This window comes from Bombina bombina, chromosome 5 (assembly GCF_027579735.1).
Source record: "Bombina bombina isolate aBomBom1 chromosome 5, aBomBom1.pri, whole genome shotgun sequence".
In the NCBI taxonomy this organism is placed as follows: Eukaryota; Metazoa; Chordata; class Amphibia; order Anura; family Bombinatoridae; genus Bombina; species Bombina bombina.
Window position 1 is genome coordinate 193,977,893 of NC_069503.1, and position 26,956 is coordinate 194,004,848.

At 41.0% G+C, this 26,956-nt stretch overlaps 1 protein-coding gene across 3 annotated transcripts in view; it reads right to left on the bottom strand.

Moving 5' to 3' along the window:
* LMBR1 (limb development membrane protein 1) overlaps positions 1-26,956 on the bottom strand; it is a 777,013-nt gene that overhangs the window by 647,759 nt on the left and 102,298 nt on the right. For all 3 annotated transcript variants that reach the window (XM_053713821.1, XM_053713820.1, XM_053713822.1), the window contains exons 2-3: positions 10,082-10,154; positions 2,537-2,576 (exon numbers count right to left, since the gene is read on the bottom strand). In XM_053713821.1, the coding sequence (XP_053569796.1) occupies positions 2,537-2,576; positions 10,082-10,154 (113 nt within the window). The remainder of the gene's footprint in view (positions 1-2,536; positions 2,577-10,081; positions 10,155-26,956) is intronic.

Below are 26,956 nucleotides of genomic sequence, written 5' to 3' on the forward strand. Positions count from 1 at the left end.
AAGTAATGGATGACCCATGGACTGAACACACTTAACAAGAGAAATCTTTGCTCCCAACTTAACTTGCAGGGAAGCATCCGTAATAAAGGAATTGGCCAACTTAAGAGCCTTGATCCTATCCTTGATCTTCTCAAGGGGAGTATCTGTCTGAATAGAATCAGACAACACATCAAACCAGTATACCACCACAATGGTGACGGTAGCAATACACACTGCAGGTTGCCATTGTAAACCCTGGTGTACATACATCTTTTTAAGTAACCCTTCCAACTTCTTATCCATAGGGTCCTTAAAAGAACAGGGGAATAGTGGTTCTCTTAGCCAAAGTGGAAATTGCCCCTTCCACCTTAGGGACCGTCTGCCAAGACTCCGATAGAGTCAGCTATTGGAAACATCTTCTTAAAAATTGGGGATGGAGAAAAAGGGATACCAGGTCTCTCCCATTCCCGGGAAATAACCTCTGTAGCCCGGTCTGGAACTGGAAAAACCTCCACCGAGGAAGGAACGTCAAAGTATTTGTTTAACTTACTAGACTTCTTAGGATTGAGTATGACAGTCATGTCAGAGTTGTCCAAGGTGGCCAAAACCTACTTGAGGAACAAATGGAGGTGTTCCAGCTAAAACCTGAAGGATACAACTTCAGCATCAGAAGAAGGAATTACACTGAGTGAGAAAGCTGCGGCATAATTTGAACAGGGGACCCCTGAACAGAATCCGCCTTCGCTAATGATGGCTCAGATTCAAAAAGTCTATCCCTGTAATGTAATGTTCTTTCAATACATGAGGGACAAAATGGAATTGGGGGTTCCACATTAGAGTCAAAACACAAGCCACATGTAACATTTTGCAGGGCCTCTTGATCCATCTTTACTCAATTTATAAACAAAATAAACTCAACAGCTTTATTTAAGTTTGAAAAATAATAACACCAAAAAAACCAGTCACTTTAAATTTTAAAAGTAAAAAGAATTTTCCTTTATTCTTTGACTACCGCAAAAACCAGCAGTTTACTATAACACTCAGACAGCCTCCTCACCTCAGCACTCCTTGCTGAGGTGCCTATCTGTCCTCCTGTGAACCGGATTACTCAAACTACGATCCGGACTCAAGTCTAGCTGTTCAAAAACGGCTACAATATCACACTTTAAGCAGGGACGCACTCCGGACCGGAACAGGAAGAGCTCCGGAAATGCACGCAACACTAAATTGCCGCCTCAGAATCCCACCCTTCCTATGGGTGGGCGTTCCTAACTAGAAAGAAGTCAGCCGTCATTATTATCAATGCCAGAGCTGTTGCATAATCTCCATAGTAAAAAAAAAAAAACACACTGACTCTGTCCCACAAGGTATGGAATGAAACCGGAACATTAACCATATCTGAGCCTTCAGAACTGGAACAATAAACTAAATCTGAGCCTCTCTCCAAAAGATTATACATCCCCAGTGCCTACACACACTGCCTACTAAAATCCTATTGAACCCAAATAGGATTGTTAGTGTCCCAAAAACAGGCTTAACTGAAAAAAGTGTCACATTCTTCATAAGAAATTAAAATTAGGCACTCTCCCTCACATGGACCCGTGGGAAAAATAGGAAAGGCTGAATAATCCTAATCAGGCTTTCCAGGTAGGGCAGAAACAACTATTTGTGAGGCACCACTGCTTAAAGTCACCACTGCTCTACTGAAGAGACTGACATGGGCTACGGCTAAACCCCTGGAGGCAGCAGGACGATCTTGCTCTGCTTCAAAATAATAAAATATCTTAACTGAAGAATCTTCTTTCAGACACCTAAACTTTACCACCTCCTTGCTTTTTACGTAGGCAAAGAGAATGACTGGTGTTGGAAGGAAGGGAGGTAATATTTAACAGCTTTGCTGTGGTGCTCTATGCCTCCTCCTGCTGGCCAGGAGAGATGATCCATGGACTCGTGTCATTAGAAAGAAAACAGTTGTGTGTCTATTTAAGAATAGTTATAACATAATACATTTAACAATCCAAATGTGATTTAATTAAAATGCTTTTAATCATTGGAAAAAGGGATATGAAACCCAAATTTGTTCTTTCACGATTCAGACAGAGCATGCTATTTTAAAAAACTTTCTAATTTACTTCTATTATCCCTTTTTCTTCGTTAATTTGGTGCCTTTTGTTGAAATGCAGGGACTACGCTTAGGAGCTGGCCCATTTCTGGAGCCCTATATGGCAGCGGTTTTCAAAGAATGCTATCCATTTGCAAGAGAACTAGATGGCAGCACTATTCCATGTCATGTAGTGCTCCAGAGGCCTACCTAGGTACCTCTTTAATACAGAATATCATTGGAACAAATCAAATTTGATTATAGAAGTCAAATCAGAAAATTTTTAAAAATGGTATGCTCTGTCTGACACACAAAACAAATATTTTTGTTTTCATATCCCTTTAAGCTTTGGTTGATTTGAAATGGAAAGTCACAATACAACTACTGTGATTATTAGCATGTTCTGTATACTGTACTTATTTTTGGAAAGTTCGATATTCATAAAAGTATACATACGAAACACGAGTGACTGTTGCGTCTTCATCTTCTTGTTCATCTGCAAAATACAACATATTTTACTTTTAGTCCTATAAAAACATAAATTATGCTTACCTGATCATTTTCTTTTCTTCCGTTGGAAAGAGTCCAGAGCTGCATTCATTACTTTTGGGAAATAAGAACCTGGCCACCAGGAGGAGGCAGAGACACCCCAGCCAAAGGCTTAAATACTCCTCCCAGTCCCCTCATCCCCCAGTCATTCTGCCGAGGAACAAGGAACAGTAGAAGAAATAGGGTGAAAAAAAGGTGCCAGAAGAATAAAAAAGACACCCCATGTAGATAAAGGGTGGGGAGCTGTGGACTCTTTCCAACAGAAGAAAAGGAAATTATCAAGTAAGCATAATTTATGTTTTTCTTCCTAATTGGAAAGAGTCCACAGCTGCATTCATTACTTTTGGGAAAACAATACCCAAGCTAAAGAGGACACTAACTGCCAAAACGGGAGGGTACAATAGGCGGCCCATTCTGAGGGCACCAAGCCAGAAACCACAACCCAACAAAAACCCTGCTTCGTCCAAAGCCGAGAAAACTTTGAAAAAGGAAAAGCCCCAAGGGCACTGACCAACAGATAGTCCAGAAGCCTAGCTAGAGACCGCAAAATCGGACTCAACTGTGCCAACAGTCCTCCAGGAGACACCGTCGCCCAACAAGCGGTCCCTCACCAAGGGATAAGGCAAAGAAGAACCGAAGGGGAAACCGAAAGGTCACCACAAAATTCATAAAAGAAAACCCCCAATAGCGAGCCCAGCTCACAAAGACCCAAATGGGTCCTGACAGACAAGGGAAGGCTACGCCCAGACCAAGTAGAAACCAGAGGTTTAGGACCGGGACTCGAAACAGAGAAACCCTTCTCTCAACAATGTGCAAAAGCACCGAAAGACAACTGAAGACTCAGTCCTCACATTGTCAGAACTAAGAATACTATAGTATTCAGACCAAAAAGAATGTGCAACAGACCCAGACAAAAAACCCTGAGTCAAGAACATGCAGAATACTTGCTGAGAACAGATTGCAAAAGGAGAACTCCCAGACAGAGGGCACACTTCCAGGCAATGAAAGCCGCTAGACCTACGCACGAGAGATGATAGATAGATAGATAGATAGATAGATAGATAGATAGATAGATAGATGATAGAGAGATAGATGATAGAGAGAGAGATGATAGAGAGAGAGATGATAGAGAGAGAGATGATAGAGAGAGAGATGATAGAGAGAGAGATGATAGAGAGAGAGATGATAGAGAGAGAGATGATAGAGAGAGAGATGATAGAGAGAGAGATGATAGAGAGAGAGATGATAGAGAGAGAGATGATAGAGAGAGAGATGATAGAGAGAGAGATGATAGAGAGAGAGAGTAGAAAGAAAGAGAAATTACACCCAGAACCCGAAGGTGAATGGTAACCCGGGACCCTCAGCTTGTAAACTCAAGGTGCTAGCTACAATGTCAACCTAGATCCTGAAGATGACAACACATCTCAGAACCCACTCCAAACCGGGCCAGCCCAAGCATCGGTAGGTCTTGAAAACAGAACAGAAGAACTCCAACACCAGCTCAAAAATGAGAGGAAGAATGGCCAAAGCCATTTCTACAAAGCACGGGTGCCAACCCGACTACTTAGAAACTGACGACAAGGCCGTAGACCCAAAGGATCTAACAAAAGGCCCACCATAGTCTCGACATGAAGCCAGCAAGACTCCAGATGGAACATAACAACCCATAGAAAAACACCCCTCTCTGAAAGGTTAACTCTCAGTTCCAACCTCCTGAATCCAAGAGAAAACCTAGAAAAGGACCACACCTCCATAAGGAGGAGAATAAGCCCCCCACCCCAAGAAAAATGGATAGGGCCAAAAAGGCAGAGCACCTGCCCACAAGACACAAAGCCACAGGCTAAAGGAGAGATCAATCTCCAACGCAGATGAACTTGGAAGGAATTCACCTAAGGAATTAGCTTGCTAACACACATCCAATGTGCAATAGCTGCAGCAGAGACACTTCAAACCCATTCGCCTGCAGAGCAGTGAATCCATAAGGTTACCACAGCAAGCTGACCAAGGGAAACCAACCATAAAGGCATAAGTCCAGTCCAATGAGCATCAGCACTCAGATAACCTGACCAACCGTGACCAGGTCAATTAGAGTAAGTTAAAGGACATAGCCCAAGTTCCCAAGAACTGGGGAACCCCGAACCAGCCCTAGACCCAAAAAGTCCGGCAACAACTGCACAAAGTTAAACACTGAGCGAAGCCTCAGCAACCGGAAGTACCAGGGAGAAAACAGATCCGAGCCCCCAATTGTTTAAACAAACAATATCCGAGAACTTAACACCCTGTCTGATATAAAAAAGAAGACCACAGTGGGATATCAATGCAATATCCAGATTAACCCGGATAACTCGCAAGTCCAGACCCAAGGAAGCGACCACCCCTTGCCAAAGTCCAATGCTCCAAAGGAGCTAAGGCGTTAAAAGTTGTACAATGACACTAGAGCCCATAGACTCTAAAACAGCAAGGTTATACCCCGAGGCCAAAATCACTCGAGCAAAGGCTGGTCTCCGCATCACCTTCATACAATCAGAGGATCATAAAGAAAAAAGGACGCACAGCATCCCCAGCTCCGAACAGAGCCCAAGGAGACCACGCCCAGTGACCCTAACAGGGAACGACCATATCCCGGAGGGGAACCCAGGTACTTAAAAGGAGACCTAGCTCACATGGAGACAACAGAGGAAGAACAAAAGGTCTCATAAAAAACAGCTAGACAGTAAACAATGTGCAATAGCTGCAGCTGGCCACATTCTGCAACCCATCCGCTACAAGGCAGCTGAACTACCAAATAAACTATAAGCTGCTGAGAACTAAGTTCAGAAGGACAAATCCCAGAGCCGCAAAAGAAAAAAGGCCAAACCGCCCAACTCGGCGGCAAGAGGGCGCAAGCCCACCAACCCTCCACTACATGGGAAGGAGCTCTAGGGTCTGACAACCCCAGACACAAGAAAGACGCAGCGGAGCTCCACTGACCCAGTCATCCAAATTGAAGGCTGTAAGGACTGAGACAATCCTTTCTGCCTCACGGACCCACCGGTCCTCTAGAATGCTTAGTTGAACACAGAGGATAACGTGAGCTCTCGGCGCCTCTACCGGACCCGCCAAGCAAAACGGTGCCACGTGTCCTAACAGCTACCAGACAGAACTGAACCCCAATCCGGGTCCTAACAGTCAAGCCGCATAAATCCTCCCTCAGAGGGGAAGAAGGAAAACAGACAGGACATCCTATCGGATGAAAATAAAATACAAGGCAACCCGTAGGACCCAAAAACAGACAGACCTACCGCAGGACCAGCCAAACGGAGCCCTGATCTTCCAAAAAAACTGTCCATGTATTGAGATCTTTTCCAATCAGGAGATTACATCATCCCCACCTGTCTAATGAGGTGCGCCATTTGAAGAGCAGACTGAGTATTTCCGTATCTGATAAGGATAGGGTCATTAAATAACTGGAAAAACATGTCTGAGTAACACGCGAAGAACACGCGAAGGCACGCAATTCTGTAACGAAAGGCACAACACTCAGGGACAATCGCACCCGTAGGGAACTGTACAGTCCAAGGTGAAATACCCAGGACAACAAGAGCAGGGAAGGGAAGGCACCACCCTATCCTCAAACTCTATTTAATTTAGGAAATAAAGGTTCATCAGGCAATATGACCTCTGGAACCCCTGAATTCGCCAAAAACTTCCTTTAGAAGAAGCGCAAATTCCTAAAACTAGAGTCTGGTTCCTCCGCAGCTGGAGATTGAGAGGCAGCAGACTCTGATCCAGAAAGTTCATACTCTGAAGTCTCAGAAAGAACTTCATCCTCTGATAACCCTATCAGTTAAATCCAAAAATTATTTGATGTACTCTGGGAAGGAGTGCAATATGTAACCTTTCGCTTGTGCTTAGCAGGGGGAGGTAAAGCATTAAGGCCACAGACACTGCCGTCTGAACTGCGCAATAACGTCTGGAGAAAAAAGGACCCCTCCAGATGGAGGATCAGCAATGCTACGGGAAAACTGCATGTGTATAGAGATAATGTAGTGAACGCACCTCACTAAGCGCCAACTCCTCAGAGGTGGACGGCTCGGTGATATAAAACATGTTTGATATTATCACATTATCAAGGCATATGGAACATAATTGAGAGGGGGAACTAGGGCCTGCTCCCCATATAAACAGGAATTGTTCTTTAGGAATAGAGGGAGTGCCCTCTAAAGAAACCAAATCCTCCTCCACTAGTGCAATAACTGGAAAGATAAAACTTTTTTTTTTTTTTTTTAAATAAAATAAGGCACCTCTATACCCCAATGGTTGGGGCACTCGCCACCTCCTATGACCCAGACAGTACAGAGATTTATGACTCCTCTCTGATAGTCACGAAGGAGGGAATGAATCACATAGTGCACAATGCAGGACCGCCCCTGCTATGAGAGAAAGCGCGCCATGCTTGTAAGCTGCATGGCTCTCAAAGTGAAAGTGAAACCTGTATATTCCATAACAGCCTAAGAGCCCATAACATCTCACACATAAAGCAGCATAAAATCAAATAAACATATAAGATATTCCATAACAGCCTATGAGCCCATAACATCTCACACATAAAGCAGCATAAAATCAAATAAACATATAAGATATTCCATAACAGCCTATGAGCCCATAACATCTCACACATAAAGCAGCATAAAATCAAATAAACATATAAGATTATAATCCCCCCTGTTCAATAATCCCCCTAAGGAGATATTAACCCTTGATTCTATAAAGATAAAAGGTGCCACAATGTGACCCTGTCTTCTGTGTTAACATTATGTAATAAAAAATGAAATGATCTTACTAGAATCTACGCCGTGGAACAGGAACACGGCCCTTCAAGTGTGACAGGTCGTAGCATCGCTCCTGACATGGACTTGAGAGAAACGGCAGCCTACTTAAAACACCTGTCCCATTGCGAAGAGTAGTACCCTCCATAAGAGACAAAACAAATTCTGACAATTCTCTGCCAACCTCCTGGGACAAAAGGCAAAGAATGACTGGGGGATGAGAGAAGTGGGAGGAGTATTTAAGCTTTTGGCTGGGGTGTCTGTCTCCTCCTGGTGGTTCTTATTTCCCAAGAGTATTGAATGCAGCTGTGGACTCTTTCCAATTAGGAAGAAAATGCAGAGTCAATTCAAATTAATTTCAATACCTGTATTTTCTAATGGATTTCTAAAGGAATAGAAGTTAAACAAAATTAATGCGAAGCACTTCTGCAATAAAATAAAGTTTGGTGCTTCTTAAATTACTCATTTCTTTCATAAACTGGTATAAACGTGATTTTTACATTCAATATTTATTTCAATGGGGACTGTTGAGTAAACAATATATTTATTATAATGGTTTATGCCAGTGATTTGCAACCTTTTTTTTGCTGTGGCACACTTTTTTACATTAAAAAATCCTGTGGCACACCACCATCCCAAAACTTTAAAAAATCACACATTGTAGCCTAATACAGGATATATAATACAGTGTGTGTATATATACACACATACATACATATACACACACACACACACAATGTACTGTGCTGTCATGCCATGCCTCCTACAAACTATACATGACATAATGACATATTTACATTCATTCACAAACAATCATAATGATTGTCTGTGAATGAATGTCAATGTCATGGTTGTAAATGATGCCTGATGAGCCTGTCACATACCTCCCAATATTTCAAAATTTGAAAGAGGGACACCCCGCACTGTTGTCAGTCTGCCGCGGCACACCTGAGGATCTCTCACGGCACACTGGTTGGAAACCACTGGTTTATGCCACAATATAAAAAAATGAATGGGAATCCTGGCTACTGGGGAAAAGTATAACTGACATACAACCGAAAGGGACAGTAAACTTTTCTCACATTTAGGGCAAGATTACAAGTGGAGCAGTAAATATCGCTTTTGCGAAAGCGATATTTGCGCTCCACTTAGTAATAACAGTGCACGCTAATGTGCGCTGGTATTACAAGTTGAGCGCAGTTACTAAAACGCATGCTAAAGTTCACATTGCAGGGAAGCTATGCACTCACGAGAGTGTGTTTCATAGGCTCCAATGGGAGCCTCGTTCTCATGCCATGAGACACAGCAGAGAACCTAGCGCAGTGAAGGGGGTAAGTCGCGCAGAAATGGGCAGCAGATTGTAAATATATATGTATAAAAGCATATACATATATATTTACTGGGAACACAGAGTTCCCATAGACCGAAATGTAAAAGCACTTTTCAGTGCCATTATTTTATCCTAACACCCCACACCTGCCACTTTTAACCCCTAAAAACTTCCAAGTGCAGTTGTTTTCTTTTATGAGGAAAAAAAACCAAAACTAAAATACCCTCTATTTTGTATTTGGGGCACTTCTAGAAAATGAATCAGACATCTGATCTCTGGTTAATTTTCTGAGCACTAATTGCTACCACAAGCTTGCGGTAGCAATAACCAGCCACTTATAATATAAATATAAATTTGCGCTCCACTTGTAATATGCCCTTAATTTGTTTCCAATAATCCATTTTACCTGCTGGAGTGTATTGACCTTTATATATCGGCATTTGAACTAGCTTTTTGTCTGTGGCATACCTACCTATACTGAATGTTTATATACTTAAAGAGACAGTAAACGCCAGAATGTTTGCTGTTTAAAAAAGGTAGATAATCCCTTTATTACCCATTCCCCAATTTTGCATAACTAACACAGTTATAATAATATATTTTTACCTCTGTGATTACCTTGTATCTATGCCTCTGCAAACTGCCCCCTTATTTCAGTTCTTTTGACAGACTTGCATTTTTAGCCAATCAGTGCTGACTCCTAGGAGCTTCACGTGCCTGAGCTCAATGTTATCTATATGAAACACATGAACCAACGCCCTCTAGTGGTGAAAAACTGTCAAAATGCTTTCAGATTAGAGGCAGCCTTCAAGGTCTAAGAAATTAGCACATGAACCTACTAGATTTAGCTTTTAATTAAGAATACCAAGAGAACAAAGCAAAATTGGTAAAAAAAGTAAATTGGAAAGTTGTTTGAAATTAAATGCCCTATTTAAACAATGAAAGATTTTTTTTTTTACTTTACTGTCCCCCTTTAAGTATAGGTTAATGAAAAACAAACATTAATAAAATGTTAGTTTTCATTTCTCCTTTCTAGTATTGGGCTTTGGTATACAGACAAGGATAATAAAAAGAAGCACATCTTTGTACAGAAAATGATAAAAGAAGATCTACTTCCCTACAAGCTCAACTCATTTTAATAGGTTGTGATTTCAAAGAACCTAAAGAAGCAATTTCTCCTACATTTTATATTCTGCAGCTGGTATAACAACAAGTAATTGAAAACACATTGCAATTTTACAGTACACTACTACTATTTGTTTGCATTTTTTTTTTTTGCATTACAGGGACAGTTACACATATAGTACTACTTACCCGATTTTCTTTTATATCTTGTGATGATGAAGTAAGACACAATGTATAGGATGCCGAACATAAGAAAGCAAATCTAAAAGAAAAAAAAAAAACATTTAAAAAAACATAATTTATGTAAGAACTTACCTGATAAATTCATTTCTTTCATATTAGCAAGAGTCCATGAGCTAGTGACGTATGGGATATACATTCCTACCAGGAGGGGCAAAGTTTCCCAAACCTCAAAATGCCTATAAATACACCCCTCACCACACCCACAATTCAGTTTAACGAAAAGCCAAGAAGTGGGGTGATAAAAAAGTGCGAAAGCATATAAAATAAGGAATTGGAATAATTGTGCTTTATACAAAAATCATAACCACCACAAAAAAAAGGGCGGGCCTCATGGACTCTTGCTAATATGAAAGAAATGAATTTATCAGGTAAGTTCTTACATAAATTATGTTTTCTTTCATGTAATTAGCAAGAGTCCATGAGCTAGTGACGTATAGGATAATGATTACCCAAGATGTGGATCTTTCCACACAAGAGTCACTAGAGAGGGAGGGATAAAATAAAGACAGCCAATTCCTGCTGAAAATAATCCACACCCAAAATAAAGTTTAACGAAAAACATAAGCAGAAGATTCAAACTGAAACCGCTGCCTGAAGTACTTTTCTACCAAAAACTGCTTCAGAAGAAGAAAATACATCAAAATGGTAGAATTTAGTAAAAGTATGCAAAGAGGACCAAGTTGCTGCTTTGCAAATCTGATCAACCGAAGCTTCATTCCTAAACGCCCAGGAAGTAGAAACTGACCTAGTAGAATGAGCTGTAATTCTCTGAGGCGGAGTTTTACCCGACTCAACATAGGCAAGATGAATTAAAGATTTCAACCAAGATGCCAAAGAAATGGCAGAAGCTTTCTGGCCTTTTCTAGAACCGGAAAAGATAACAAATAGACTAGAAGTCTTTCGGAAAGATTTAGTAGCTTCAACATAATATTTCAAAGCTCTAACAACATCCAAAGAATGCAACGATTTCTCCTTAGAATTCTTAGGATTAGGACATAATGAAGGAACCACAATTTCTCTACTAATGTTGTTGGAATTCACAACTTTAGGTAAAAATTCAAAAGAAGTTCGCAACACCGCCTTATCCTGATGAAAAATCAGAAAAGGAGACTCACAAGAAAGAGCAGATAATTCAGAAACTCTTCTGGCAGAAGAGATGGCCAAAAGGAACAAAACTTTCCAAGAAAGTAATTTAATGTCCAATGAATGCATAGGTTCAAACAGAGGAGCTTGAAGAGCCCCCAGAACCAAATTCAAACTCCAAGGAGGAGAAATTGACTTAATGACAGGTTTTATACGAACCAAAGCTTGTACAAAACAATGAATATCAGGAAGAATAGCAATCTTTCTGTGAAAAAGAACAGAAAGAGCAGAGATTTGTCCTTTCAAGGAACTTGCGGACAAACCTTTATCTAAACCATCCTGAAGAAACTGTAAAATTCTCGGAATTCTAAAAGAATGCCAAGAAAAATGATGAGAAATACACCAAGAAATATAAGTCTTCCAGACTCTATAATATATCTCTCTAGATACAGATTTACGAGCCTGTAACATAGTATTAATCACAGCGTCAGAGAAACCTCTTTGACGAAGAATCAAGCGTTCAATCTCCATACCTTTAAATTTAAGGATTTCAGATCCTGATGGAAAAAAGGACCTTGTGACAGAAGGTCTGGTCTTAACGGAAGAGTCCACGGTTGGCAAGAGGCCATCCGGACAAGATCCGCATACCAAAACCTGTGAGGCCATGCCGGAGCTACCAGCAGAACAAACGAGCATTCCTTCAGAATCTTGGAGATTACTCTTGGAAGAAGAACTAGAGGCGGAAAGATATAGGCAGGATGATACTTCCAAGGAAGTGATAATGCATCCACTGCCTCCGCCTGAGGATCCCGGGATCTGGACAGATACCTGGGAAGTTTCTTGTTTAGATGGGACGCCATCAAATCTATTTCTGGAAGTTCCCACATTTGAACGATCTGAAGAAATACCTCTGGGTGAAGAGACCATTCGCCCGGATGCAACGTTTGGCGACTGAGATAATCCGCTTCCCAATTGTCTACACCTGGGATATGAACCGCAGAGATTAGACAGGAGCTGGATTCCGCCCAAACCAAAATTCGAGATACTTCTTTCATAGCCAGAGGACTGTGAGTTCCTCCTTGATGATTGATGTATGCCACAGTTGTGACATTGTCTGTCTGAAAACAAATGAACGATTCTCTCTTCAGAAGAGGCCAAAACTGAAGAGCTCTGAAAATTGCACGGAGTTCCAAAATATTGATCGGTAATCTCACCTCCTGAGATTCCCAAACTCCTTGTGCCGTCAGAGATCCCCACACAGCTCCCCAACCTGTGAGACTTGCATCTGTTGAAATTACAGTCCAGGTCGGAAGCACAAAAGAAGCCCCTTGAATTAAACAATGGTGATCTGTCCACCACGTTAGAGAGTGTCGAACAATCGGTTTTAAAGATATTAATTGAAATATCTTTGTGTAATCCTTGCACCATTGATTCAGCATACAAAGCTGAAGAGGTCGCATGTGAAAACGAGCAAAGGGGATCGCGTCCGATGCAGCAGTCATAAGACCTAGAATTTCCATGCATAAGGCTACCGAAGGGAATGATTGTGACTGAAGGTTTCGACAAGCTGCCATCAGTTTTAGACGCCTCTTGTCTGTTAAAGACAGAGTCATGGACACTGAATCTATTTGGAAACCCAGAAAGGTTACCCTTGTCTGAGGAATCAATGAACTTTTTGGTAAATTGATCCTCCAACCATGATCTTGAAGAAACAACACAAGTCGATTTGTATGAAATTCTGCTAAATGTAAAGACTGAGCAAGTACCAAGATATCGTCCAAATAAGGAAATACCACAATACCCTGTTCTCTGATTACAGACAGAAGGGCACCGAGAACCTTTGTAAAAATTCTTGGAGCTGTAGCAAGGCCAAACGGCAGAGCCACAAACTGGTAATGCTTGTCCAGAAAAGAGAATCTCAGGAACCGATAATGATCCGGATGAATCGGAATATGCAGATATGCATCCTGTAAATCTATTGTGGACATATAATTCCCTTGCTGAACAAAAGGCAAGATAGTCCTTACAGTTACCATCTTGAACGTTGGTATCCTTACATAACGATTCAATATTTTTAGATCCAGAACTGGTCTGAAGGAATTCTCCTTCTTTGGTACAATGAAGAGATTTGAATAAAACCCCATCCCCTGTTCCTGAACTGGAACTGGCATAATTACTCCAGTCAACTCTAGATCTGAAACACAATTCAGAAATGCTTGAGCTTTTACTGGATTTACTGGGACACGGGAAAGAAAAAATCTCTTTGCAGGAGGTCTCATCTTGAAACCAATTCTGTACCCTTCTGAAACAATGTTCTGAATCCAAAGATTGTGAACAGAATTGATCCAAATTTCTTTGAAAAAACGTAACCTGCCCCCTACCAGCTGAGCTGGAATGAGGGCCGCACCTTCATGTGGACTTAGAAGCAGGCTTTGCCTTTCTGGCTGGCTTGGATTTATTCCAAGCTGAAACTGCTCCTGAGGATGAAGGATCAGGTTTTTGTTCTTTGTTGAAACGAAAGGAACGAAAACGATTATTAGCTCTGTTTTTACCCTTAGATTTTTTATCCTGTGGTAAAAAAGTTCCTTTCCCACCAGTAACAGTTGAAATAATAGAATCCAACTGAGAACCAAATAATTTGTTACCCTGGAAAGAAATGGAAAGTAGAGTTGATTTAGAAGCCATATCAGCATTCCAAGTCTTAAGCCATAAAGCTCTTCTAGCTAAAATAGCTAGAGACATAAACCTGACATCAACTCTGATAATATCAAAGATGGCATCACAGATAAAATTATTAGCATGCTGAAGAAGAATAATAATATCATGAGAATCATGATGTGTTTCTTGTTGCGCTAAGGTTTCCAACCAAAAAGTTGAAGCTGCAGCAACATCAGCCAAAGATATAGCAGGTCTAAGAAGATTACCTGAACACAGATAAGCTTTTCTTAGAAAGGATTCAATTTTCCTATCTAAAGGATCCTTAAACGAAGTACCATCTGACGTAGGAATAGTAGTACGTTTAGCAAGGGTAGAAATAGCCCCATCAACTTTAGGGATTTTGTCCCAAAATTCTAATCTGTCAGACGGCACAGGATATAATTGCTTAAAACGTTTAGAAGGAGTAAATGAATTACCCAATTTATCCCATTCTTTGGAAATTACTGCAGAAATAGCATTAGGAACAGGAGAAACTTCTGGAATAACCACAGGAGATTTAAATACCTTATCCAAACGTTTAGAATTAGTATCAAGAGGACCAGAATCCTCTATTTCTAAAGCAATTAGAACTTCTTTAAGTAAAGAACGAATAAATTCCATTTTAAATAAATATGAAGATTTATCAGCATCAACCTCTGAGACAGAATCCTCTGAACCAGAAGAGTCATCAGAATCAGAATGATGATGTTCATTTAAAAATTCATCTGTAGGGAGAGAAGTTTTAAAAGATTTTTTACGTTTACTAGAAGGAGAAATAACAGACATAGCCTTCTTTATGGATTCAGAAACAAAATCTCTTATGTTATCAGGAACATTCTGCACCTTAGATGTTGAAGGAACTGCAACAGGCAATGGTACTTTACTAAAGGAAATATTATCTGCATTAACAAGTTTGTCATGACAATCAATACAAACAACAGCTGGAGGAATAGCTACCAAAAGTTTACAGCAGATACACTTAGCTTTGGTAGATCCAGCACTAGACAGCGATTTTCCTGTAGTATCTTCTGACTCAGATGCAACGTGAGACATCTTGCAATATGTAAGAGAAAAAACAACAACATATAAAGCAAAATTGATCAAATTCCTTAAATGACAGTTTCAGGAATGGGAAAAAATGCCAAAGAACAAGCTTCTAGCAACCAGAAGCAATGAAAAATGAGACTTAAATAATGTGGAGACAAAAGCGACGCCCATATTTTTTAGCGCCAAATAAGACGCCCACATTATTTGGCGCCTAAATGCTTTTTGGCGCCAAAAATGACGCCACATCCGGAACGCCGACATTTTTGGCGCAAAATAACGTCAAAAAATGACGCAACTTCCGGCGACACGTATGACGCCGGAAACGGAAAAGAATTTTTGCGCCAAAAAAGTCCGCGCCAAGAATGACGCAATAAAATGAAGCATTTTCAGCCCCCGCGAGCCTAACAGCCCACAGGGAAAATAGTCAAATTTTTGAAGGTAAGAAAAAATGATTAAATCAAATGCATTATCCCAAATATGAAACTGACTGTCTGAAAAATAAGGAAAGTTGAACATTCTGAGTCAAGGCAAATAAATGTTTGAATACATATATTTAGAACTTTATAAACAAAGTGCCCAACCATAGCTTAGAGTGTCACAGAAAATAAGATTTACTTACCCCAGGACACTCATCTACATGTTTGTAGAAAGCCAAACCAGTACTGAAACGAGAATCAGCAGAGGTAATGGTATATATAAGAGTATATCGTCGATCTGAAAAGGGAGGTAAGAGATGAATCTCTACGACCGATAACAGAGAACCTATGAAATAGACCCCGTAGAAGGAGATCACTGCATTCAAATAGGCAATACTCTCCTCACATCCCTCTGACATTCACTGCACGCTGAGAGGAAAACCGGGCTCCAACTTGCTGCGGAGCGCATATCAACGTAGAATCTAGCACAAACTTACTTCACCACCTCCATCGGAGGCAAAGTTTGTAAAACTGAATTGTGGGTGTGGTGAGGGGTGTATTTATAGGCATTTTGAGGTTTGGGAAACTTTGCCCCTCCTGGTAGGAATGTATATCCCATACGTCACTAGCTCATGGACTCTTGCTAATTACATGAAAGAAAAAAAAAATTCATGCAGGATTTCCATTATCAATACTGTCACCTAGAGGAAAAAGCATGACAAACCCCAGATTTCAATAACAAAACACCAAATTATAGCCAAGGGCAGAGGCCAATAATAACAGCTCATCTATACTTTTTTTTATGTTTAAAAAGGGACAGGAAACCCAAAATTGTTTTTCATGATTTAGGTAGAACATACAATTTTAAACAACTTTCCAATTTATTTCTATTATCTAATTAGCTTGATTTTTTTGTGATCCTTTGCTGAAGGAAGGGCATTACACTACTTACAGCTATATGAACTCATTTAGTTAGCCAATCACAAGAGATAAATGTGTGGAGGCACCATTCAGCAGCTAGCTCCCACTAGTGTAAGATATCTGTGTATTCTTTTTCAACAAGGGATACCAAGAGAACGAAGCACATTTGAAAATAGAAGTACATTTAAAGGAATACTAAATCCATGATTCAGATAGAGCAGGGAATTTTAATTAACTTTCTAATTTACTTTAATTATACATTTTTCTTCATTCTCTTGGTATCTTTATTTGAAAAGCAGAAATGTAAGCTTTGGAGCCGGCCCATTTATGGTTCAGAACCCTGGATAGCGCTTGCTGATTGGTGGCTACATTTATCAACGAGTGCTACCCAGGGCGCTGAACCATATATGGGCTGGCTCCAAAGCTTACATTCCTGCTTTTTCAAATAAAGATACCAAGAGAATGAAGAAAAATGTATAATAGGATTAATTTAGAAAGTTGCATAAAATTGAATTCTCTATCTAAAAAATAAAGAAAAAATTGGGGTTTAGTGTCCTTTTAAAAAAAGTGTCTTCAAATTGCATGTTCGATCTGAATCTTGCAAGTTTAATTTTGACTTTCTTATCCCTTTAAGATTATGCTAGCAAGACATGTTCTTGCTACTTGTAAATGTTAATCACCTCCTCAACATGATTGTTAATTGGACAGTAAACACCTTGTGATAAGACTTTTTGTGTTGCTATAGAACGACACATCAGCCAAGTCTAAACATTTTTAAAACAAATTCAGATACTTTTTTTGTCAACTGCCAAATTCCACCAACCCTTTGCCTTATTTGGAGGAGCCAATCCAGACTTCATTGTGCAGACAACAAGGCTAGCCACAGTAATAACGTTAGAATAGAATGCATTGTTTTTAAGTTATCATTTAAAGCCAATTAGGGAAATATATGTAGCAGGGTTAGCCTTTAGAAGCCAGCAATATTCGTATCAGGGTTTTTAGAATGAAAAAGTCCTCAACTTTCAGAGGTAATTTTATGAAAAGGGAAAAAAAGGCAATTATATTGCAAAGTATACTTTAAAGCCGTTTCATTACACAGAACTAAATATCTTATAAAAATAAACCTCAAGGTGTTTACTAGGCATGTACAAAAAAAAAATCAGCATTCATTATACATACAGATGCCGATTAAGGTCACAGGCAGCAGAATTCAGATTTTTTTCAGCCCGGATTTATTAGTGTAAAATTACACAAATATCTGGACTAATAACTAATGCTGAATTAGGAATTGTTGCCCAGGTCTGGTGTTTACTGTTCTTTTAAGCAGCTGCAGTATGGAAAAGAGCCTCTGTGATTGGCTCAACTTGGTTATGTGTGAAATAGATCCTTGATCCTGAGACACAGAGCACTGTGATTCCTAGTTCTATATATTAAAAACTTAAGATTTTACTATAAAATGTTTCATTAGTTGTAGAAAAAGGTCTGGAAATTGCTGACTTTCCAATTACTGTTAGAGGAGAACTGTAAACTCCAGACTTAAAGGGACATAAAACCTAAAATATTAAGTTCAGACAGAGTATACAATTTACTTCTATTATCAAATTGTCTTCATTTTCTTGTTATAGTTTGTTGAAAAGCAGGAAGGTAAGCTCAGGAGTGTGCACGTGTCTGCAGCACTAGATGGCAGCTATACATAAGCAAGAGCACTAGATGGCAGCACTATATCCTGTCATGTAGTTCTCTGGATATGTGCAAGCTACCTATATAGATATCTCTTAAAAAAAAAAAAAAAAAGGATAAAAAAAAGAACAAGGCAAATTTGATAATAAAAGTAAATTGGAAACTTTTTTTTTTTTATTGTATTCTCTATCAGAATCATGAAAGAAAATGTTCGAGTCTCATGTCCCTTTAACGCTGCTTTATTCTACACAGTCATTGGTGGAACGCTCTAGTGACTTATTTATAACCTGGTGGCACTCATTGCTTTATGTAAACTAAATATTTGCATTTATTATTTCAATATTTAAAAATACATCTAAATATTCGTCAAAGGCTAATCTTTGCTTTGAATATATCATTCTATTTAGGGTTTCATGCTCATTTAAAAAACATAATTTATGCTTACCTGATAAATTTATTTCTCTTGTGGTGTATCCAGTCCACGGATCATCCATTACTTGTGGGATATTCTCCTTCCCAACAGGAAGTTGCAAGAGGATCACCCACAGCAGAGCTGTCCATATAGCTCCTCCCCTAACTGCCATATCCAGTCATTCGACCGAAGACAAGCAGAGAAAGGAGAAACCATAGGGTACAGTGGTGACTGAAGTTTAAAATAAAAAAATACCTGCCTTAAAATGACAGGGCGGGCCGTGGACTGGATACACCACAAGAGAAATAAATTTATCAGGTAAGCATAAATTATGTTTTCTATTGTAAGGTGTATCCAGTCCACGGATCATCCATTACTTGTGGGATACCAATACCAAAGCTAAAGTACACGGATGAAGGGAGGGACAAGGCAGGTACTTTAAAGGAAAGTACCACTGTCTGTAAAACCTTTCTCCCAAAAATAGCCTCCTAAAAAACCAAAAGTATCAAATTTATAGAATTTTGAAAAGGTATGAAGCGAAGACCAAGTCGCCGCCTTGCAAATCTGTTCAACAGAAGCCTCAATTTTAAAGGCCCATGTGGAAGCCACAGCTCTAGTAGAATGAGCTGTAATCCTTTCAGGAGGCTGCTGGCCAGCAGTCTCATAAGCTAAGCGGATTATGCTTCTTAGCCAAAATGAAAGAGAGGTTGCCGAAGCCTTTTGGCCTCTCCTCTGTCCAGAGTAGACAACAAACAAAGCAGATGTTTGACGAAAAATCTTTAGTAGCTTGTAAATAATACTTTAAAGCACGAACCACGTCAAGATTGTGTAATAGACGTTCCTTCTTTGAAGAAGGATTAGGACACAATGATGGAACAACAATCTCCTGATTGATATTCTTATTAGATACCACCTTAGGTAAAAACCCAGGTTTGGTACGCAGAACTACCTTATCTGCATGTAAGATCAGATAAGGAGAATCACATTGTAAGGCAGATAACTCGGAAACTCTACGAGCCGAGGAAATAGCTACCAAAAAAAGAACTTTCCAAGATAAAAGTTTGATATCTATAGAATAAAGAGGTTCAAACGGAACCCCTTGAAGAACTTTAAGAACCAAATTTAAGCTCCAAGGCAGAGCAACAGGTTTAAACACAGGCTTGATTCTAACTAAAGCCTGACAAAATGCCTGAACGTCTGGAACATCTGCCAAACGCTTGAGCAAAAGAATAGACAAAGCAGAAATCTGTCATCTGTCCCTTTAAGGAACTAGTTGACAATCATTTTTACAATCCTTCTTGGAGAAAAGATAATATCATGGGAATCCTGACCTTACTGCATGAGTAGCCCTTGGATTCACACCAATAAAGATATTTACACCATATCTTATGATGGATTTTCCTGGTGATAGGCTTTCGTGCCTGAATTAAGGTATCAATGACTGACTCGGAGAAACCACGCTTTGATAAAATCAAGCGTTCAATCTCCAGGCAGTCAGTTTCAGAGAAATTAGATTTGGATGGTTGAAAGGACCTTGAAGTAGAAGGTCCTATCTCAGCGGCAGAGTCCATGGTGGAAAGGATGACATGTCCACCAGATCTGCATACCAAGTCCTGCGTGGCCACGCAGGCGCTATCAAGATCACCGATGCTCTCTCCTGCTTGATTCTGGCAATCAGACGAGGGAGCAGAGGAAACGGTGGAAACACATAAGCCAGGTTGAAGGACCAAGGCGCTGCTAGAGCATCTATCAGCGTTGCCTTGGGGTCCCTGGACCTGGATCCGTAACAAGAAAGTTTGGCGTTCTGGCGAGACGCCATGAGATCCAGTTCTGGTTTGCCTCAACGATGAATCAATTGTGCAAACACCTCCGGATGGAGTTCCCACTCCCCCGGGTGAAAAGTCTGTCGACTTAGAAAATCCGCCTCCCAGTTCTCTACACCTGGGATATGGATAGCTGATAGGTGGCAAGAGTGAATCTCTGCCCAGCGAATTATCTTTGAGACTTCTAACATCGCTAGGGAACTCCTTGTTCCCCCTTGATGGTTGATGTAAGCCACAGTCGTGATGTTGTCAGACTGAAATCTGATGAACCTCATTGTCGCTAGCTGAGGCCAAGCCTGAAGAGCATTGAATATCGCTCTTAGTTCCAGAATGTTTATTGGAAGGAGTGTCTCCTCCTGAGTCCATAATCCCTGAGCCTTCAGGGAGTTGAAGGCTGGCATCTGTCGTTACAATTGTCCAATCTGGCCTGCGAAAGGTCATTCCCTTGGACAGATGGACCCGAGATAGCCACCAGAGAAGAGAATCCCTGGTCTCTTGATCCAGAGGGGACAAATCTGTGTAATCCCCATTCCACTGACTGAGCATGCATAGTTGCAGCGGTCTGAGATGTAGGCGTGCAAACGGCACTATGTCCATTGCCGCTACCATTAAGCCGATTACTTCCATACACTGAGCTACTGAAGGGCGAGAAGTGGAATAAAGAACACGGCAGGAATTTAGAAGTTTTGATAACCTGGACTCTGTCAGGTAAATCCTTATTTCTACAGAATCTATTAGAGTTCTCAGAAAGGAGACTCTTGTGAGAGGGGATAGAGAACTCTTTTCTTCGTTCACTTTCCACCCATGCGACCTCAGAAATGCCAGAACTGTCTCCGTATGAGACTTGGCAATTTGACACCTGTATCAGAATGTCGTCTAAGTAAGGGGCCACTGATATGCCCCGCGGTCTTAGGACCGCCAGAAGTGACCCCAGAACCTTTGTAAAGATTCTTGGGGCTGTAGCTAACCCAAATGGAAGAGCTACAAACTGGTAATGCCTGTTCAGGAAAGTAAACCTGAGAAACCGATGATGATCTTTGTGTATCGGAATGTTAAGATAAGCATCCTTTAAATCCACTGTAGTCATGTATTGACCCTCCTGGATCATAGGTAGGATGGTACGAATAGTCTCCATCTTGAATGATGGGACTCTGAGGAATTTGTTTAAGATCTTGAGATCTAAAATTGGTCTGAAGGTTCCCTCTTTTTTGGGAACCACAAACAGATTTGAGTAAAATCCCTGTCCTTGTTCCTCCTTTGGAACTGGATGGATCACTCCCATAACTAGGAGGTCTTGAACACAGTGTAAGAATGCATCTCTCTTTATCTGGTTTGCAGATAATTGTGAAAGGTGAAATCTACCTATTGGAGGAGAAGCTCTGAAGTCCAGAAGATATCCCTGGGATACAATTTCCAATGCCCAGGGATCCTGGACATCTCTTGCCCAAGCCTGGGCGAAGAGCGAAAGTCTGCCCCCTACTAGATCCGTTACCGGATAGAGTGCTGATACTTCATGCTGTCTTAGCGCCAGCAGCAGGCTTTTTGGCCTGCTTACCCTTGTTCCAGGTCTGGTTAGGTCTCCAGACTGACTTGGACTGGGCAAAAGTTCCCTCTTGGTTTGCATTAAAGGAAGCTGATGCCGCACTCGCCTTGAAGTTTCGAAAGGCACGAAAATTAGTCTGTTTGGCCCTTGATTTGGACCTATCTTGAGGAAGGGCATGACCTTTTCCTCCAGTGATATCAGAAATGATCTCCTTCAAACCAGGCCCGAATAGGGTTTGCCCCTTGAAGGGAATGTTAAGCAGCTTAGACTTTGAAGTAACGTCAGCTGACCATGATTTAAGCCATAGCGCCCTGCGCGCTTAAATAGCAAAACCAGAATTTTTAGCCGTTAGTTTAGTCAAATGAACAATGGCATCAGAAACAAAAGAATTGGCTAGCTTAAGTGCTCTAAGCTTGTCAAGTATGTCATCCAATGGGGTCTCTACCTGTAAAGCCTCTTCCAGAGACTCAAACCAGAAAGCCGCAGCAGCAGTGACTGGGGCAATGCATGCAAGGGGCTGTAGAATAAAACCTTGTTGAATAAACATTTTCTTAAGGTAACCCTCTAACTTTTTATCCATTGGATCTGAGAAAGCACAACTGTCCTCGACAGGGATAGTAGTACGCTTAGCTAGGGTAGAAACTGCTCCCTCCACCTTAGGGACTGTCTGCCATAAGTCCCGTGTGGTGGCATCTATTGGAAACATTTTCTTAAAAATAGGAGGGGGAGAGAACGTCACACCTGGTCTATCCCATTCCTTAGTAATAATTTCTGTAAACCTTTTAGGTATTGGAAAAACATCAGTGCACACCGGCACTGCATAGTATTTGTCCAATCTACACAATTTTTCTGGCACTGCAATTGTATCACAGTCATTCAGAGCAGCTAAAACCTCCCTGAGCAACACGCGGAGGTGTTCAAGCTTAAATTTAAATGTAGACATATCAGAATCAGGTTGAATCTTTTTTCCTGAGTCAGAAACATCACCCACAGAAAGAAGCTCTCCTTCCTCAGCTTCTGTATATTGTGAGGGAGTATCAGACATAGCTCTTAAAGCGGCAGTATGCTCTGTATTTCTTCTAACTCCAGAGCTGTCTTGCTTTCCTCTAAACCCAGGTAGTCTGGATAATACCGCAGACAGTGTATTATCCATGACCGCCGCCATGTCTTGTAAAGTAAACGCTATGGGCGCACTAGATGTACTTGGCGCCATTAGAGCGTGAGTCCCTTGAGCGGGAGTCAAAGGGTCTGACACGTGGGGCGAGTTAGTCGGCATAACTTCCCCCTCGTCAGATTCCTCTGGTGATACATTTTTTAAAGACAGAATAGGATCTTTATTGCTTAAAGTGAAATCAGGACATTTGGTACACATTCTAAGAGGGGGTTCCACCATGGCTTCTAAACATAATGAACAAGGAGTTTCCTCTATGTCAGACATGTTTAAACAGACTAGCAATGAGACCAGCAAGCTTGGAAAACACTTTAAATCAAGTTAACAAGCAAAAAATAAAAAAAGGTACTGTGCCATTAAGAGAAACAAATTTTGTCAGAATTTGAAAAACAGTGAAAAAAAGCAGTAAATCAAACAAAATTTTTACAGTGTGTATAATAAGCTAACAGAGCATTGCACCCACTTGCAAATGGATGATTAACCCCTTAGTTCAAAAAACTAATAAAAAAAAACGATAGACGTTTTTTAACAGTCACACCAAACTGCCACAGCCTTGCTGTGGGCCTACCTTCCCCAACAAACGATTTTGGAAAGCCTAAGAGCCCTTGAGAGAGGTCCTATAGCATTCAGGGGACTCCTGGAGGAAGCTGGATGTCTCAGTCTGTAAAAGTTACTGCGCAAAAAAGCGCTAAATTAGGCCCCTCCCACTCATAGTAACACAGTGGAAAGCCTCAGGAAACTGTTTCTAGGCAAATTTAAGCCAGCCATGTGGAAAAAAACTAGGCCCTAATAAAGTTTTATCACCAAAGTATATATAAAAACGTTTAAACATGCCAGCAAACGTTTTATATTGCAAATCTATAAGAGTATTACCTCAGAAAGTAAGCATGATACCAGTCGCTATTAAATCACTGTATTCAGGCTTACCTTACATAAATCTGGTATCAGCAGCATTTTCTAGCATTCACATCTTCTAGAAAATAATTTTAACTGCACATACCTCATAGCAGGATAACCTGCACGCCATTCCCCCGCTGAAGTTACCTCTCTCTTCAGTCATGTGTGAGAACAGCAATGGATCTTAGTTACAACCTGCTAAGATCATAGAAATCACAGGCAGATTCTTCTTCTATGTTCTGCCTGGGACAAAATAGTACAACTCCGGTACCATTTAAAAATAACAAACTTTTGATTGAAGTAAAAAACCAACTACGTTACACCACTTCTCTCTTACTACCTCCATGCTTGTTGAGAGTTGCAAGAGAATGACTGGATATGGCAGTTAGAGGAGGAGCTATATAGCAGCTCTGCTGTGGGTGATCCTCTTGCAACTTCCTGTTGGGAAGGAGAATATCCCACAAGTAATGGATGATCCGTGGACTGGATACACCTTACAAGAGAAAATGCTTGCTCCTCCAGGAGCCGCAGAGAAATGCTGGTCCCAAGCAAAAACAGCTGCTAAGCCAGGCACCAGGAGCAGTTGCAAAGCTGGATTGTGAAAATCCTACTGTCAACTGACTCATTAACTATGCGTTTAAAGGGATACTAAAACCAAATTTTTTTCTTTCACGATTCAGATAAAGCATGCAATTTTAAGCAAATGTCTAATTTACTCCTATAATCAGTTTTTCTTTGTTTTCTTGCCATCTTTTTTTGAAAATGCAGGAATCTAAGCTAATGATCCGGCCCATTTTTGGTTTAGCACCTGGGCTGCACTTGCTGATTAGTGGTTAAATGTAACCACCAATCAGCAAGCACTATCCAGGGTGCTTAACCAAAAATGGGCCGGCTCATTAGCTTAAATTCTTGCTTTTTCAAATAAAGATAGCAAAAGAATAAAAAAAAATTGTGAATAGGAGTAAATTAGAAAGTTGCTTAAAATTGCATGCTCTATCTGAATCATAAAAGAAAGAAAATTGTGCTCAGTATCCCTTTAATCCGTATGTGTATCAGAGCATACCATTTTGCACTATAATGCCCCTTTAAGTACAGTTGTCACCCAATGTGTGCATACCTAAATAACTCAAAAATAACAAAAGAAACAGATACAATATAAAAAGATTATATATAGATCTTAGCATTGGTTCAAAGAAGGGTGAAGGACATGAGAGTGTAAAATGCTCTACATTCTGTTAAAGTTTTTTTATTTTTAAACGTCCTTCCTTTTTACTAGCTATTTAACCCCTGCAAAACGGTGCTTCAATGCTGCTCCAGATAAGAATACAGCTGATGAGCCAATCAGAAGCTGGCATACTAGTGTATTCTCTTCAGCATTAGAACACATTGGGTGTGTTCCAAGAGTGAAACCCTTTGTTTACTACCATTTCAAAAAGGGTTAAACGTATTCAAATGATCTCCCAAAAGAGAATTTTATTATTACACTAGAATTTCTTTTTAAATTGATCAAAATAAAGAACCATGTTCAGCCCAGATCTAAACATTAGGATTTTTTTCCTATGATTATTTTAGGATTAGTTATCAGGATTTAGTTTTTCACACGTTGCTGTGTTAGTAAAAAGCACCTTTTATGGAATTAGTTGACTGTTATTCTTACAACTGCCTGAGAACAAGCTGGGCACTAACTCAGTGAAAGGCTTATAAGCCATAATGATGTACTGGTTATCACTAAATGCACATGCACAATTACTCAGCAATACTGCATTTTGTACCATACACAGCTAAATGATATTAAAGGGACACTAAAGTCACAATGAAACTTTCATGATTCATATATAATATGCAGTAAAAAAATGTCGAATTTACTTCCATTATCAAGTGAAAAGTCTTTTTATGTGCACCAGCTCCTACTGAGCATGTGCAAGAGCTCACTGTGTATACGTTTTTGTGAGTCTGATTGGCTGATGGTTGTCACATGATACAGGAGGTTGGCAAATCCATTGCATTACATTTTGAATCCTATATAATAAAAGGCCAGGTATGTTTGTCAGATGCAGTCATGCGCAGTAGAAACAAACATACCTGACCTTAATCAGTGTCGGCTTGGAGCGAGGCCAGTAACAGCTGTGAGAAGTGGCCGCGCGCTACATGGCATCTGTATCGGCTTGGAGCGAGGTGAGTGACAGCTGGCGAGCGCGAGGTACACAGCATACAAGCTGAACAGCTGTGAGGTCTGGCGAGTGCGAGGTACACATTGAAAAAGCCTGTGGCGCGAGATAGGGAGCGCGCGCGCGCTACATGGCATCAGTGTCGGCTTGGAGCGAGGCCAGTAACAGCTGTGAGGTCTGCCGCGTGAGAAGCGGCTGCAAGCTACATAGACTCTGGCATCTCCCTAGCGCTCCCTGTGCAGATCCTGAAAATGAATAACACAAGGGAAGCCAGCCAGCTGACAGGGTCCTGCAGCACATAAGGGATCCTTTTGCGATAGCGCTGATGGAAGGAGGAGAGGGGGGGGGGGGGAGTGAGCACAAAAGAGGGGTGGAGAGTGAGCACAAAAGAGGGGGGGGAGAGTGAGCACAAAAGAGGTGGGGGGAGAGTGAGCACAAAAGAGAGGGGGGAGAGTGAGCACAAAAGAGAGGGAGGGAGAGGGAGCACAAAAGAGAGGGAGGGAGAGGGAGCACAAAAGAGAGGGAGGGAGAGTGAGCACAAAAGAGAGGGAGGGAGAGTGAGCACAAAAGAGAGGGAGGGAGAGTGAGCACAAAAGAGAGGGAGGGAGAGTGAGCACAAGAGAGGGGGTAGAGAGAGAGCAAACGACAGGGGGAGAGAGAGAGCAAAAGAGGGGGGGGAGAGAGCTCAAAAGAGAGGGGAGAGAGAGCTCAAAAGAGAGGGGGAGAGTGAGCACAAAAGAGAGGGGGGAGAGTGAGCACAAAAGAGAGGGGGGAGAGTGAGCACAAAAGAGAGGGGGGAGAGTGAGCACAAAAGAGAGGGGGGAGAGTGAGCACAAAAGAGAGGGGGGAGAGTGAGCACAAAAGATAGGGGGGAGAGAGAGATCAAAAGAGAGGGAGAGAGAGCTCAAAAGATAGGGGGGAGAGTGAGCACAAAAGAGAGGGGGGGAAGAGTGAGCACAAAAG